The sequence below is a fragment of the Gouania willdenowi genome, chromosome 12 (assembly GCF_900634775.1).
Source record: "Gouania willdenowi chromosome 12, fGouWil2.1, whole genome shotgun sequence".
Classification (NCBI taxonomy): Eukaryota; Metazoa; Chordata; class Actinopteri; order Blenniiformes; family Gobiesocidae; genus Gouania; species Gouania willdenowi.
The window spans coordinates 12,312,098-12,327,931 of record NC_041055.1 but is presented as its reverse complement, the minus strand read 5'-3'; the positions used below and the strand labels follow the sequence as shown (position 1 = coordinate 12,327,931).

Sequence of the window (15,834 nt, the reverse complement as noted above, 5' to 3'; positions counted from 1 at the left end):
TTCTGATTAATCAAATATTTTACCTACAGTGCATCAAAACTTTTGACTTTAAACATGTTTGTAAACACATATTTGCAAATACTTGCTTAATATATTTTCAATGTTCATTAAAAAAAAAGCACAATGTTTGAGTCATTGCAGATGATGTTTGGACAATAACAGAATTTATTCTCAAAAACTTAATTTTTTGTGAACAATTGGAGTCATTGATTTTTAATAAATTTAGTTTTTAGATTATGGAGCCAATAAATAATTGTCTAAAACAAGTTACCAACATGTGCATGCTGTCTATGTGCATTATGTTCGTTATTGTAATGTTGTCTTAACTGACATTTTGACAGCCGGTTGAATGCCTTTAAACGGTGACAGATGCTGTCTTGCACACAGGTGACTGGCTTAGTTGATTAGAGAAGGTAAATGTGACATTTCCATGTGCTAGTTAGTTCAGGGTACATTCATACTGCAGGGTGTGATGCCCAATTTATGTAGTTGTTCACATTACAAAAACAAATGCAACTTCTAAAGTAAACGAAATGCGTCAATGAAGTGACCCGCATGTGCACAAAACCATGACGTCACGTGGCGCAGTGTGTTTGGGGAAGTAAACATGACCCCTCATGGAGGTCTATTTAACAGTTCTAAAGCACTTTCTTTTCGCCACTACCTGTTTTCTGCTCCTTGGTCCGCCATTGTTTTTCATGCCTGTCTGTTTTGAAGAACAATTGATGACATATACAGTAGGTCAGATGACTGCAGTTGCATCAGATACATATCCAATTTATATCCACATACAAAAAAGGCCTGGGTTGGATTTTTAAAAATCAGAATTCTACTGTTAACATAGACATAGATAAATGCCACGTGGGTAAAAAAATTTGAATTGACCTGCAGTGTGAACATAGTCATAGAGGATGTTCCATCTTGGACCGGATCATGTTCCAACGCCTTGTTTGGTCCTCAATCCCCCCTCCCTCCCATGTAGTGGCAGCATGAGGGGCGCTGCATGCAACGCTCAACGCTTCTATCTTGCAGTTTTGACGTCATTTGAAACCAGAGTCTGCACTGTAGGGTCTGGCGGGAGGAGCCCTGGTAACACGCCACACCCATTTAACGCACTGCCCTGATGACTTAGGCAGCCCAGCTACACCAAGAACATTTGTATCTTTCCCGCTGGAAATTCTACCAACGTCTTACAACAGTTTACTGCAGAACAACTCGTTTTGACGGCTCAAAAAAGATGAAAAAACTGAATGGAAAAGTTAAATGGCGTCTCAGCTTTCCTTCACAATATAACTGTTATTCACAAAGAGAGTTACGCAAGAATCGTGGCTGTCAATCATCGTCATATATGAAGTAAAATCCTGTTTTTCAACCTCAAATAACTTATTTCAAACAAACTTCACAGAAAAATGAGCACTTGAACACAATGTAGGGTGATAATAACAAGAGGTGTAACGATACACAAAAATCACGGTTCGATACGTACCTCGATTATGAGGTCACGGTTTGGTTCATTTTTGGTACAGTATGGAATAACGGGGGGTGCCGTTTCAAGTGAGTTGACATGTTTGTCGTGTTGCCGGAAACGTACCAGATCTCAGCTGAAGAATGTGGGCACACTGCCCTTGTTTTGTCCACTTTCCTTTTTTGTTGCAGTATTTCACCCAGAAGAAGAAGTGTTGCAAGAGACTTTAGCAACAGGTAAGGGTATTCCGGGTTTTTTTTCTTTCTTTTTTTGGGGGGTGTATTCCAGCTCTGGTTTTTTGCTAGCGTTAGCCATGATGCACACAGGGTGCATGTAGCTGCCGGCGGAAGTAGACACGCAACTTCTATTCCTTTCCGGAAACTCACCCGTGCAGAAACTCTGTACCCAAACCTAACGACCTGTACTGAAACGGTTCAATACAAATACATGTATTGTTACACTCTTAATAATAACTAATGATCAAATAATTATGTGACCAGTATTTTAACTTTACAGTTTGACCCACATCTGTTGTCATTGAGGAAGCGGGGTTTATGACCTATACTGCAGCCAATCAGCAGGGGGAGCTCTCAAAAATAAACGCTTCACTCCACCGGGGAGTATTTCCCGTCAATTCTTTTCACAGTCTATGGAGCCCCCCAGCGGCCAGCTGCAATCCTCCCCTCCACAAGTCCCCTCCCCCCAACCATACGTACTGTGTCCACAAATTTTGTTGTAATTGTGTTTCATTGCTTCTATGTGTACCAAGGTTATTTCCTAACCCCTGGGATCTGCTTTTTCCCCTGGTTTTTACCTCATGTCTTTCCACTTCTCATCTAAGATACGGGGCGCTGCCTTAGTGGCAACCCACAGTTCTCTCCGCTCCTGTCCTCCCATGTCATATGTGATTGTCTTTTCATGTTTCTTGGACGGGGATGTAACTGAAATGCAAATTTCCCCTTGTGGGACGAATAAAGGATATCTCATCATCAATATCTCATTAATTACGTGTTTGACCTATTGATGTATTGAAAAAAATCTCTGCAGTAGGGGAATTCCTATAATGACTGAGAATTTTTAAATATTTTGTACAGCAGAGATGTACATCTATCTTACTAATTAACTCAGTAAGATAGAGCATTGTTTCTTTTGCCAGAAATTGTAAATTCAAGCCTCAGCTGATGGAAAACGCTCATTAGAATGCCACTTTTTTTCTCTCGACCTACATTATAACACGTGAGCCATAGGCAACGGTTGCTCAGTTGGTAGAGGCTTCAGACTCAAACTATACATGTCTATGTTTCAAAGTGTCCATGGCCAAGATACTGCTCCAAATGGTCAAGTAGCGTCTTGGATGGAGCTCTGTCCCATTGGTGAGCCGACATTGAAAAGCACTTTGGAGCTACTTTGCCATTACATTTAATGTTTATCTTTCACTCTGAATTTCCTAAAATGGCCTGGCCCCAACTATTTCTGTGCAGCAGCTATAAACTTGTTTGTTTTTCTGTTGTTTTTTATTAACCACAGAGGCAATGTTTCACCACTTTTATTTCTTATGGTACCACTTGACGGCCTACAACTGTTAAAAAAATGTACAAGTGGTACGTAAAATAATACAACTGTCCAATGGTTATAATTTTAGTTGTTTTACGTATAACATCTTTATGCTATCTTATCTGTTATTCTGCTAATAAATGTACTTTGAGAAGAAATGATTTACTTTCTAATACTGTACATTTCCTCTACTGGGTGTCAGGATAAGAATATAATCATTTAAAAAAATTTGATTATGATCAGCCAATTTCTGTTGAAAAAGAATGAAGAAAATTTTAATGAAAGCTTACAGTGGAATGGTCCGTTTAAAATAAGGTAAAGTGACAGATTATAAGGACAACTGCTATCATTTACTAGTGTAGTTACTGGTAATTAAATATAGAAAAACTAAGGCCTGGGAGATTTCAAACACAATGTTGTATACATCATTTTTGAAACACTTGATACAGTTAGATTTGAGCTGCTGTTGATATTTGTTTTACTTTGTGTTTTGTTAATGTACTAATATTTATCTTAATTTTTTTTTCAGTATTTGGTTTACAAGTCGCCCAACAAATAAGTTTTCCTTAGTATCTACTACTGCCATGTCACACATAAACAATACAATTGTAAGAACGCTGTGCTGTGTTCTGCAAAATAATAATAATAATAATAACTGTTAATTGAATGTAATACCATTGGAAGGAGGGAAATCATGAGATATTGCAAAATACAAACAGATCATTTATTAATTCCAAAGGAAATATTTTTCACTGAAGTACCGCAAAACAAAGAAATTAAAAGAAAGAGAAACACAAAGAGTAAGATAAATACAATAAATAATATACAAGTGAAGCCCACATCCAAAACAAAACAAACAGAGAAAGTAGAAATGAAAGTAATTTAAAAAATTACAGTTCTGTACAAGTATTACTACCAAGAAACAATAACAGCAACTGCTGTAAAGAATTGGGTGTTGGGGAGTTTTAAGATCCAATATTTATAATCATACTGGAACAGTTTAATGGAGATAAAAAGGTGAACCCATCAAGTTTCTAAAACAATAATATTTTAGTAGAAAGCAGAGGGCTTATGTATGAGCAAGGAAACCTGCCAATTTTGAAATCACCTCACCTGTGACATCTGGGGCCGAAAATTGATCTCCTTCAGATCCACCGAGCCAGGAGAAAGGTTGTGCAACATTTGGCACAGCAGAACTCCGTCTCGCAGGGCCTGTGCCAAGTCGAACACGGCCGCTGAAGGCCACACGACCCGGTGGTTCGGCGGTAGGACCTTGCAGTCTATTAACCACCGCCCGCACTGCCTCCACTCCTCCATATCTGTGTTCTCAAATGGTTGTTTCCTATTCACAGATGGTTGGTTTTTTAACTGAGATCTGTGTCCAGACAGGCTGCTTCTTCAACGCCTTACAGCTCCGGTTTTTTTTTTTTTTTTACTTTTACTTACAAAGTTCCAGACAGTATTCCCAATCCAGACGCACGTCCTTTCCTCTTTGTCTATACAAAGGCTTGAAACGTAGAAAAATTACTAAATTAATCCAGCAAAACGGTCAGCAAATATTCCCCCGGAAAATAGCAGGAACGCTAGGTCAATTTTCTCCTTTTCATTCTCAAAAACTTTTCCCATCATATTAGAAGCAAGAATACGTGAATGGAGGGTGGGACGGTGGTAAACACAACGACAGGATGCAGCAGTGTATTAACAATCCACTCCACTGGTGTCTCACATATAACGGATCCAAACAGTGCTGTCTGTGGTGCAAAGTAACAACACGAGTCTGTAGATGATGTAAAAAATTAAAATAAAAAAAAAGACTTGAATGACCGTTTTTGTGTAAGATAAAACAAGATATTTGATTGTTCTCATAGATATAGGCAGCCTCGACTCTCTTTTTCCACACTCATCACACTCGGAAGCAAACCCTGAAGAACCCGGAATCGGTGTTTATCTCCTTCCTCTTATTCTGACTGCTTCTTTTATCGCACAGCGATCTCCACACCGTTTATTCTTTCGCCTTCTTTGGGTCTCTTCCGTTCACGTCCTTTCCGTGTTGTTTCCCTCTTGGACGAGGAAGATGTCTCAGCGTGTCCACGACCTCAGCCCCAGCAGCTCGACATGTAATCACGATGGTTCCGATCAAAGACACGAAACACACACTATGCTTGTCGACAAAGCCGGCATGAAGTTCTGGCCGGAATGGTGTAAACATATAAGGCTAAATTGCTCCATAAACCCAGGGATTTGGTGTTTGATGCAGAATTTCTAAGCCGAGGGAGGAGATGCGCCCCCGGACGGAGGATGCACGCATTACATGGGGCATTGTAATCGGGGGAAAACACATATACATCATAAACGTAGACGCCTCATCGACCACTGCAGCTGATTGGTAGGGGTGTGTGGATCGATCCCAAATATCGTTAGTATCGATCCAACTATGGGATTGGTATTGAATGATACCAGCTTGTAAAAATATAGACCTCCAGTTGCTTTTTTTTCTCCTACTGCAATTTAAACAAAGAGGCTGCCTGTGTGTGTGAGTGCTGCTGTAAGATACACTGAAAAAATATTATTTAAGAAAAGATAATCCTTTATTTTACCCACGACGGGGAAAGTTCCATTTGGGTGCAAACGAAATAACAGGAAATATTAAAATATAATTATATATTAAGTGTAACTAGTAAAATAATGTGTTAAACAATCACCGACTGCAGGAGGGAGGGGCAATCAGGGTCTTAAGACCCTCCTGTAAACGTCTGGGACCCTCCTTATGTATAAAGGTAGATATGTTGCAAAATGTGAGCTTGTGTACAAAAAAAATCCACACACGTGAAATAAATTTAATGTCACAAATGATGGGGAAAAATGTATAGACTGATATTTACACAATTAAATTTACAGCTACAAACTTTTAATCCAACATTTATTCACGTTTTTAAAATAAGCCTTTTCACACTCTGGAACTGCGCATGCGCGACCTGCGGGGCCATAGGTCGAGAGGGATATAAACGTAAACAAACTCGTTTACTCTGTTGATATTTCCAACCTAACAGCATTTGTGATGTTATCCTAGATACTGTATGTGTTTTAATAGTGATCATGTTATTAATATCACATATATTCAGACTCGAGGAGGTGTCCAAAGTTTTCCGCTGATGCCGATTTCGGCCGATCCGAGCACTTTTAAAAACCGACACCTCGGTCTCCAGCGGGCGGATTCGGACACTACCCGGGAATTATGCATTATTATTATTTTTATTTTTTTTTTTAAAAAAAAAAAAAAAAAAAAAAACAAGAGAGATTTCTGAATGTGAAAAGGACAATATGAGTTCTCACTGTGAAAAGGTACATTTAGTAGGTACATCATTCGCTAACCAGGTCCATGATTATTTTTATTAAGCTATTATTTTAATTCAATTTACAAATTAGAAGGGAGTGCACAAGATGGACAGGTCGATAAGTGAACTGGAGTAATGCCATCAGCTGAAACTATGGACGCTTATTGCATTAATTAATAAGTTTTTATGAGTAAAATAAATCATTTTTTTATGAGTAAAGTTTCTGTTTTTACAAGTAAAATAAATCCTGTTTTTCTGAGTAAAGTTTCTATTTTCATGACAGCCTCCTCCTACAGTATGATCACAGCTTGATACTGAGTGCTGCACCATGTCTCAATTATTCATTTGAATCCGCTTTTATTTTACCTCAGGCTTAGGGCCTGAAGTCTTACTGTCATTGAGTATAGTATAATCATCAACACTTTAAGAAGACATCTCAGGTCAATGCGTTTGTTCAAGCGTAACGGTCTCTCTGTGTGTGGCACGGAATTCCGCCGGAATTAAAATTTCGGCTTTTCCCCGGATCCTTTATGTCTGAACAAACGCATCTACCTGAGATGTCTTCTTAGTTATGAATTTATATTAGGGCCGAGATTCGATTTAAAAAAAACAAAAAACTAATCAATCGCAAATCTCCAAAAAATTAATTGCGATTAAAAAATGCCAGCAATTAATAGCAGTTTATTGCATTATCAGCTTCTACTAAACACATAAAAATGTTGAAAAAAAGGTTTATTTTAACCACATATTTGCATAGAAAGTGCATAAAAAATACCTTAATACGTCTTTAAAAGACAAAGCTGATAACAGATACTGTACTATTCTATAATGTAAATGATGAACAGAAAATTAGAACCTCAGCTGTAAAGCTGCCACAATTAGCTTATATAAAACTTAGTTTAAAATAAAGTTATGTAATATAAACAATGTACAGTCATTGTTCACAGCAGCAGTAGAACATCAGTAACACAAATTCATTGGTTCCTACCAGTAAATTCATGCAGACTGGTTTTTTTGGCAGTAAAACCCTCTGCAAATAAAATAACCACCTCTCTTCTGGGATTCTTAAAAACTCTAAAACCTGTTAGTCCTGTACTTTAGACCTCTAAAAAAAAATTCTGAGATGTATTTGATTTGTGCATTATTTTAACAGCTTTCAAATGTTCCACAACATCTGCAGTTAGCTTATTCGTTCTGTCAGCTTTGCTAGTTTAACCAAACCTATTCCTCTTTCACATTGAGCCAACTGCTGAGACACAGCAGTTTCTCTACATTGGCAGAGGAGAGAGTAGCCTTCCTTTTCTGAATCACATGTCCTGAGAGGGAGAAGAGTCTCTCTATGCCACAGTGGTGGCAGGAGAAGAAAGGTATTTGCAAGCAACGGGTGCTACTTTACTGTAGGAGTCCTTTCTCTTCAGCCACCACTGCAGAGGGCATTCATCCATCTCAAGTTTTGATTCTGACTTGTAGCGGTTCAACATAATTTGGATGGTCTCCGCTTCTTTCTTCGTGTCTGATTCAGACACTCCAGAGTTGTTTGCCGTAGTCCGCCCTGTCTGCCTGACACCGCCGCCACTGAACCTGAATGCATCGCTCGTAGATGGTACATTATGAAAGTGTTAAATGTGTGTTTTGAGTTTTCCAATGCTAGCTCAGGCTGTAGCAGCATTAGCTACAACAAATGGAAGTGTCTTCATCTTCTGTGAGGAAACAGTGCACTGGGTGTCTATGGCACATTACGTCCTCTGCTCTGTATGGAGTTTATCATTGTACTGCGCCTAGGTCAAATTCATTGATGCGTCAATTAATTTTAATGCATTAATATGAAAACATTTATGCAAATCGTTAAAGCGCTAATATTCCCAGCCCTAATATATATATATATATATATATATATATATATATATATATATATATATATATATATATATATATATATATATACTGTATATATATACACACTGTATATGACAAGAAATAAAATTGGTTATAAAGTTTTAAATGATGAACCTTGAATTTTGCGGCTCTTGCGTCAAGCGATTTGATTGGCTGGTTTGCATGCAGACGACTTGTTAGATTTGATTTTTTGACGTTGCTTGGCATAGGCTATTAGCCGCTAGCTTGTGAGTTAGCATCATGGACCAATTTACTTTTGTTATCCCTAAAAAACGAGTGAGAGTGGGCAATGGCCGTTATGAGGATTCACACACATATTCCAGCGCGAGCGTAGAGGATTGAGTGATGGTGCCAAATGTGACGAATGAGAATGAAGGGGAGGATGAAGGTGAGGAAGAGGCGTTAATGGGGACGGCGTCAGTGGAATCAGCGGCGATTGTCAGGTTCTGTTTGGTTTGTGTTTAGCCCTTTTGTTCTGAGTCTTTGTTTATTCTGTTTTCTAGTGTAACTCTTGTCTCTGTGTTCCAGGGATTCCTGCTCGTGGCTCCACCCCCAGTGAAGTCTGTGTGCTTGTTCTATTTCATCCTTACTGACCGTCAGAGGCGGTGCTTAAAGTACTAGATGTTCCATCTCACACATGCGCAGGTCGAGTAATTATATCAACAAAGTCACCTGTGACCCCTGCATGACCCGGAGAGTCTATATCTACCGGTGTCATCAGGTGATCTGTTCCTTTTATCTTCTCGCGATTGCAGATAACGATAGCAGGTCGGTTGTTGCTATTCACAGCTTGTCGCTTGTAGCTTCGGAACCGTAAGGTTGGCGCCTCGAGCGTTCTCGTCCGCTAGAAGCTGCGACTTGCTGTTTTCCCTTTGAGTGGGGCTGGGACTTAGTGACCAGTTTACCAGGGGCTGCCTGAGGTGGTGATTACCATACACTTTGATGTCATCGGCGGTGTTTCGCCTTGTAATTGTGTGCTGGTTCAGACTCGGTAGCTTCGCGGCTATGCCGCTGTCTCTTTTCAGTGATTAAACGGCTACGGTTAATCTGCTGTGTTGCTATGCTGCTCTGTTAGCATCGTTAGCGGACCTCCCGGCACGTTGCTGCTACGCGGCGGCCGGTGTTTTGAGTGGCATCGCCGCGCAGTGTGCACGCTGCTTTTTGTGGTGTTGCTCCAGTTAGATTCACTGGGAGCACAGTTTGATCACTCTAGGCCGGTGCGCTCGCTGGCCTGAGCGAAGTTCCTTCATTGAAGCCGCTGCAGTTTGGCGGTTATCAATATAACTATTATTAATTTAATTGTTATTTGTATATAATTAATATAATTATAATTATTATTATTCTTCATATATGCATGATGCTGGCAGCTATGGCTTGGAACAGCTAGCTCCAGTTGAGCCTGCCATTGCAGCCCTGATAGATGCAAGCTGCCCCCGGCCTCAGTGCAGGTTGACTGACAATCTTCTGACTCGCAATTATAACATTGCTACCCGAATGGGACGGTTAGGTAATTCTCTGTCACACCTGGTACTGGCTTTATCGAATACCTTGCAGGATTCCGGGGGGGAGCCTGCAGCTCAGTCCCTCAGCGATGCCTCATTGCAGACATTCGCATTTATGACCAGGGAGCTGGGTAGGCTAATGTTGACGATCACGCTGACTCGTCACCAGGTCTGGCTGGCACAGTCCCCTCTATTCGAGCCATGTCGCAGAAAATTGAGTTCTTTTCCGGTTGTGCCGGGCCGGACCTTTGGCCCAGCGGCATTGCGTAGGGGGGTTCTGCACCAAGTTGCCGCCCCCCCAGAGCCCCAAGGGGCAAGGGGGGCGGAACCTGAACCTCAGAGGCCGGTCGTCGGCCTCTTTTCCCAAGAGCAGCTCCTCTGATGGGAAGAGCAGACCACAGACCCTAGGGTAGTGTCCACGCTATCCAGAGGTTACACATTACAGTTCCGACGCCGGCCCCCTACATTCAGCGGGATCAAACGCACTGTGGTCAGAGATCCCGTAAAATCCCTTGTGCTACATCACGAGGTCATCACCCTTCTGGGGAAGGATGCCATCGAGCTAGTGGAACCGGAGACTTGCCTCAGCGGGTTTTACTCCACTTATTTTCTTGTGTCCAAAAAAGAGGGCAGATTTTGCCCAATCCTGGACTTGAAGGGGTTGAACCGGTTTCTCAAAGTTCTCCTCTTCCATATGCTGCGTGTAGCAGATGTCCTTCGGACTGTCTAAACAGGAGACTGGTTGGAGACGGTGGATCTGAAAGATGCTTACTTTCCTGTTCCCATTGCCCCTCATCACAGATCGTTCCATCGTTTCATGTTCATGGACAAGGTTTATCAGTTCAGGATTCTGCTGTTTGGGCTATCCCTGGCCCCTCGAATATTTACCCTCCTCGTGTCCTGCTGCGTTTGTTTCCTGCTCCCAGTTTTCCCTGTGCTTCCTTGTGTCTTTTTTGGATTTTTAGTTTCTTTATTTGGAATAAACATGGACTGGTTCCAGGAACACTATGCCTGCATTCTGCCTCCATCGCTCTCTGCATTTGGGTCCACACCTACACCACAATGTGACAGCGATGCTGCATCCGCAGAGGATTTATTTCCGACAGCAACAGACTCTGACTCGGAGACCGGAGGTAATGCTAACTGTCACAGCAGTGACTCACAAGGTGTTCATGGAGAAACAGCAAGAACTTGAGCCCACTAAATGAACAGTAGAACTGAAAAGACTATCAGATACCAAATGGGCCTGCCATTATTCTTGATGCCACTGGACAATAAAAAGAACCATCCCAGCTATTTTAGCAGATGTAAGCAACCAACTACTGAAGCAAAATCACTGATTTGTGATGCACAATTTTTTCTGCACATCAATATTCTGGAGAGCATATTTAGTCTCACAAAGACATTGTCTGATCATCTACAGGTCACAGATTTAGAGCTGGCATCTGCCATTGATCTAGTCTTTGCATTTGTTGATGCCCTCAATGACAAACGCATTGCTGAAACATGGACAAAAATCTGGGATTGTGCCAGTGACATATGTGAGTCACTTCGCATTGACATGCAGCGCCCACAAGTGATGATAAAGAAACAGCCCCGTCACCTGCGGGAGTTTGTGGTGAATAGCCACAGGATCAAAAGAGCCACTGGAAGCTTCAGATGACTATTGCAAGCACTGCTTTTTCCCAGTAATCGACAGATTACTCAGTGAATTGAACAGGCAATTTTCTTCTGAAAGCTACCACATTCTGATAGAAGCAGCAGCTGGTAGCACCAAACACAAGACATTTATGGACAAAAATTTCCTTTTGTGGTGATTGTTTTTCATGTTCATAATTCACCCAGTAAATGGGGAGTGGCGGGGGAACTTATTGTGTGAAGGGTGTTTCCAGGGGGAAGTATTTTGCGTGTTGCACATGCTGTTCTCTTCTGTGTGTTGGAGTGGTGAAGAAGAGCCTTCCTAAAATGGCAAATAAAGATTGGAATTCTGTGCTGAATACTCCATCTCCGACTCCTTTTCTTCGGCTCCACACTGGTGATCCCGACCTTCCAGGCCCTGAAGAATTTCGCCCGCAGTCTGCACGGTCGCTCAGAGAGTTCCTCGGTATGGTGACCTTTTACTACCGTTTTATACCTGCGATTGTGGCTCAGGTGGTAGTGGGTCGTCTTCTGATCGAGAGGTTAGGGGTTCGATCCCAGTACCTGACTATGTGTCGAAGTGTCCTTGGGCAAGACACTGAACGGGCAAGACACTGAACTAAGTTGCTCCCTTGCTCGACTAGCGCCTTGCATGGCAGTCCTGTCCCACTGGTGTGTGAATGTGAGAGTGATTGGGTGAATGAGCTGATATGTAAAGCGCTTTGAGACTGCTTCAGTGTGGTGATAAAGCGCTATATAAATCAAGTCCATTTACCATTTTTACCATTCCCACATAATGCGACCGTTGTATGAGGCTCTTAAGGGTAAATCCCCTAGTCAGGCAATCGACTGGACTGAGGAGAAGGATCTAGCTTTCCGAGGCGTCAAGACGGCGCTAGCACAGGAGATGCTGTTGGCTCACCCGTCCCCGTCGGCCACCATTGCCATCACTATGGACGCATCGGACTACGCTGTCGGCGCCATTCACAAGCAGTGGGTGGAGGGCGCCTGGCAACCGCTTTCCTTCTTTAGCAGGCAACTGACTCCCAGGGAACGTAAGTACAGCGCGTTTGACAGGGAGCTCCTCGTGCTTTGGCTCGCGTTGCAGCGCTTCTATTTTTTGCTTGAGGGTCGGGAGTTTACAGCGTTTGTGGATCACAAACCCCTAACGTTCGCTATGTCCAAGGTGGCAGAGCCGTGGTCCGCGCGCCAGCAGCGGCAGCTAGCGTACATCTCAGGATTTACCACTGACGTCCGTCACGTTGCCAGCAAGTTGAACGTGGTCGCCGACTGCCTCTCCAGGGTCTTGGTCGGGACAGTTCAGTTGGGGCTTTATTTCATCCGCATGGCGAAGGACCAGACCTCTGACCCCAGTGTGTTGGCCCTTAAAGACTCAGGCACCGGGCTACATCTGGAGGAAGTACCCTTCGGCGACGTGGGTGCGGTGCTCCTGTGTGACACGTCCACCGGCCGGCTGCGGCCAGTTGTTCCCATTGATTGGCGGGGTTCGGTGTTCGAGGTGGTCCACAACCTCTCGCATCCGGGTAGAAAGTCTGTGCGTTTGGTGGTTGCAAAGTTTACTTGGCAGGGTCATAAAAAGGACATGAGGTCCTGGTCGGACACGTGCATAGCTTGCCAGCGGGCTAAAATACACCTACACACGAAGGCTCCTTTGGAGCATTTCCCGCTCCCGGAGAGGCGGTTTGATCATGTTAACATAGACTTGATGGGTCCCCTGCCCCCGCTGCATGGTTTCACCTACCTGCTCACTATGGTGGACAGGACCACCCTCTGGCCTGAGGCTGTCATTCGGCAGCTGATGTAGCCCGTGCGTTTATCGGGACGTGGGTAGCCCGGTTTGGCATCCCAGCCAACCTTACCTGTAGTCCGCAGTTCACTTCCGAGCTCTGGAATGCTGTGGCGGAGAGTTTGGGGGTCAAGCTCCATCGTACCACCGCGTATCATCCCCAGGCCAACGGCCTCTGCGAGAGGTTCCATCGCTCCGTGAAAGCTACCCTCCAGGTCTCCCTCACGAACTGTGGGTGGGTCGATAGGATTCTGTGGGTCATGCTGGGCCTCAGAACCATGCATAAATAAGACCTCCAGTCCTCGTCTGCCGAGTTAGTGTACGGGCAGCTGCTGTGGGTCCCGGGGTATTTCTTGCCTTGCACTACCTCTCCCTGGTCGGCGTTGGTTCAACGTGGCGCCCTACACGGTATCGCTAAGACTTTTGCCTCAGTGCCTACTACTCAGCACTGCATGCCTGTGTCTAGGGTCCTGGTGGAGCTGCGTTCGGTGAGTCCGTATTCATTCGACATGACGCGCATCGTGCTCCCCTTCAGCCCCCTTACGACGGCCCCTTCCAGGTCCTGGATCACAGGGTTAAACATTTGGTGGTGGACTTAGGTGGCAGCCCGGCTCGTGTTTCGGTGGATTGCGTTTAGCCTGCTCACCTGGACTTAAGTCTCCCGCTGGAGTTTGGCGCAGCCCTCCCGCGGTGACTAGTTTGTCTGATTGCCCTACGGTGTTCCCTAATGCACCCCCCCGCATCTCTGTGGCTGCTGAGTTGGACTCGGCGTCGTCACACCCCCCTTCCCTCGGTACGTAGAGTTGTCGGGGCCGGCTCGTTGTGCCTCCTCAACACAGTGACTTTGTGTATGGGTGAATTCTGGGGGGTCTCATGTGGAGTGTTTTTCACGTTCATAATTCACTCAGTAAATGGGGAGTGGCGGGGGAACTTATTGTGTTGTGAAGGGTGTTTCCAGGGGGAAGTATTTTGTGTGTTGCACATGCTGTTCTCTTCTGTGTGTTGGAGAGGTGAAATGGCAAATAAAGATTGGAGTTCTGTGCTGAATACTCCACCGCTGACTCCTTTTCGGCCCCACACTTTTGTCCATGGCTAAACACTATTGAGTATTGGAGAAAAACCATGGAGCTGAACTTCACCAGGTAAAAAGACTTATTGAGAGGTGAGAAAAAAAGTGGAGACATTGTCAGCACCACCCATGATGTGCTGGTGCTATTACTGCCCGTCACATCAGCTGCATGTGAGAGGAGTTTTTCCTGCTTATGGCATTTAAAAACCTACCTCAGGAATAGAAGTGGAGATGCCCGAACCAGCCATCTGGGTGTGCTGGCAATCAGCTCCAAAAGGACCAAAGAACTAGATGTGGATGCATCTGATCAATGATCTGATCAAATCAACCTGTTACATTGTTTATCAACAAATTAAAAGTGAATGGATTTCAATGAGATTTACAAGCGTTGGGAAAACTCCATGTTCCGTGATTTCTAGACAGCCCAAAAAAATTACATCACCGCCTCCTTCCTTCAGCTCGTCTTCATTCACAGATGCTTTTTGGCTCCTTATGCTCGGTGGGCATGTATACGAGTAGGAGAGAAGCGCGTAACTGCAGGCGTGCAAAAAAGTGCTTGAGTCCATAAAGGAGAATAAACCTATTAGTGAATATAAAAAAACATATTTATTGGCAAAAGGTAACTAAAGTCTAAAAAATGGTGTCATAACTTTTTGAAAAGGAGCCACAATGGGACAAAAGAGATTGTTAAATATAAAAGGGTAATAAGGGGTTAAAAAGTGTCCCCCTTTTAAGGTTTTCTGGAGGAATATAAATTTAAGACATAAAGAGCCACATGTTGAGCATCACTGATTTAATAACAGCTTCTCCATGGTGTCTCTGATAATGTAGTGGACTGGTCTGGATAGAAAATGCCCTGGACCATGATCACAGCATGTTCATTCTCTGAGCACAAACACTCGGGAAGTATTTTGTCCCTCTGGCCTTAAGACTACAACTGAATTATGTGTGACCGGGTGATATGATCACGTTTTTAACACAAACTTTGATCTGTCACCATTAAACTGCACCGGTACAGTAACATGCCATGTCATGAGTAGACAAAGATCAGCGACTGGGGTTTTCAGGTCTTTGTAGCTTTGCTTCTCTTGCAAGCTCGGCTTAGCAACAAGTTCAGGCTGCTGCGGTGCAGCAAACAGGGTAGCTGCATGTTTGTCTTTCATTTGTGTTATATTACCACTAGGTTTCATTTTTAAAGAACATGCTTCAATGCAGTTTAATGCACTTGTCCACCGTCTAATGTCGGCAACTCAGGGTGGTTCTCAGCTATCAGAGAACAGCAGCAAACAGAGTAAAAAGGATTAAATAGCTGTAACTTATTAACCTACGTACAGCCGCGCTCTAAGAACAAGCCTACCAAAGAACTCACAGAGCTCTTGTTTGGCTCAAATGACCCCCTGACCCTGACATCATCAACCGTCTATTGACCGGCATCTTTGTGAATTGTGCATGTTCACAAGAATGCTCTTAGCGACTTTTTTAGAGTGCCAGTTGAGTGCCAAATGTCGGGACTTTATCTTGTGTTACTGGAGAGTTTTCTGATGTTTTAGAGACTCTGACATAAATGC

General features: G+C 43.4%; 1 protein-coding gene across 15 annotated transcripts in view; it reads right to left on the bottom strand.

Annotated features, from left to right (window-relative positions):
- vav2 (vav 2 guanine nucleotide exchange factor) overlaps positions 1 to 5,294 on the bottom strand; it is a 166,636-nt gene extending 161,342 nt beyond the window's left edge. For 14 of the 15 annotated variants that reach the window (XR_003675304.1, XR_003675305.1, XR_003675307.1 and 11 more), the window contains exon 1: positions 4,133 to 5,294. Coding sequence is in view for 11 of the 15 variants with exons in the window: in XM_028463684.1 (XP_028319485.1) it covers positions 4,133 to 4,336 (204 nt within the window). In the remaining 4 variants the exon portion in view is untranslated. The remainder of the gene's footprint in view (positions 1 to 4,132) is intronic. The other variant, XM_028463685.1, reaches the window with a different exon arrangement.
- Positions 5,295 to 15,834: the final 10,540 nt, after the last annotated feature.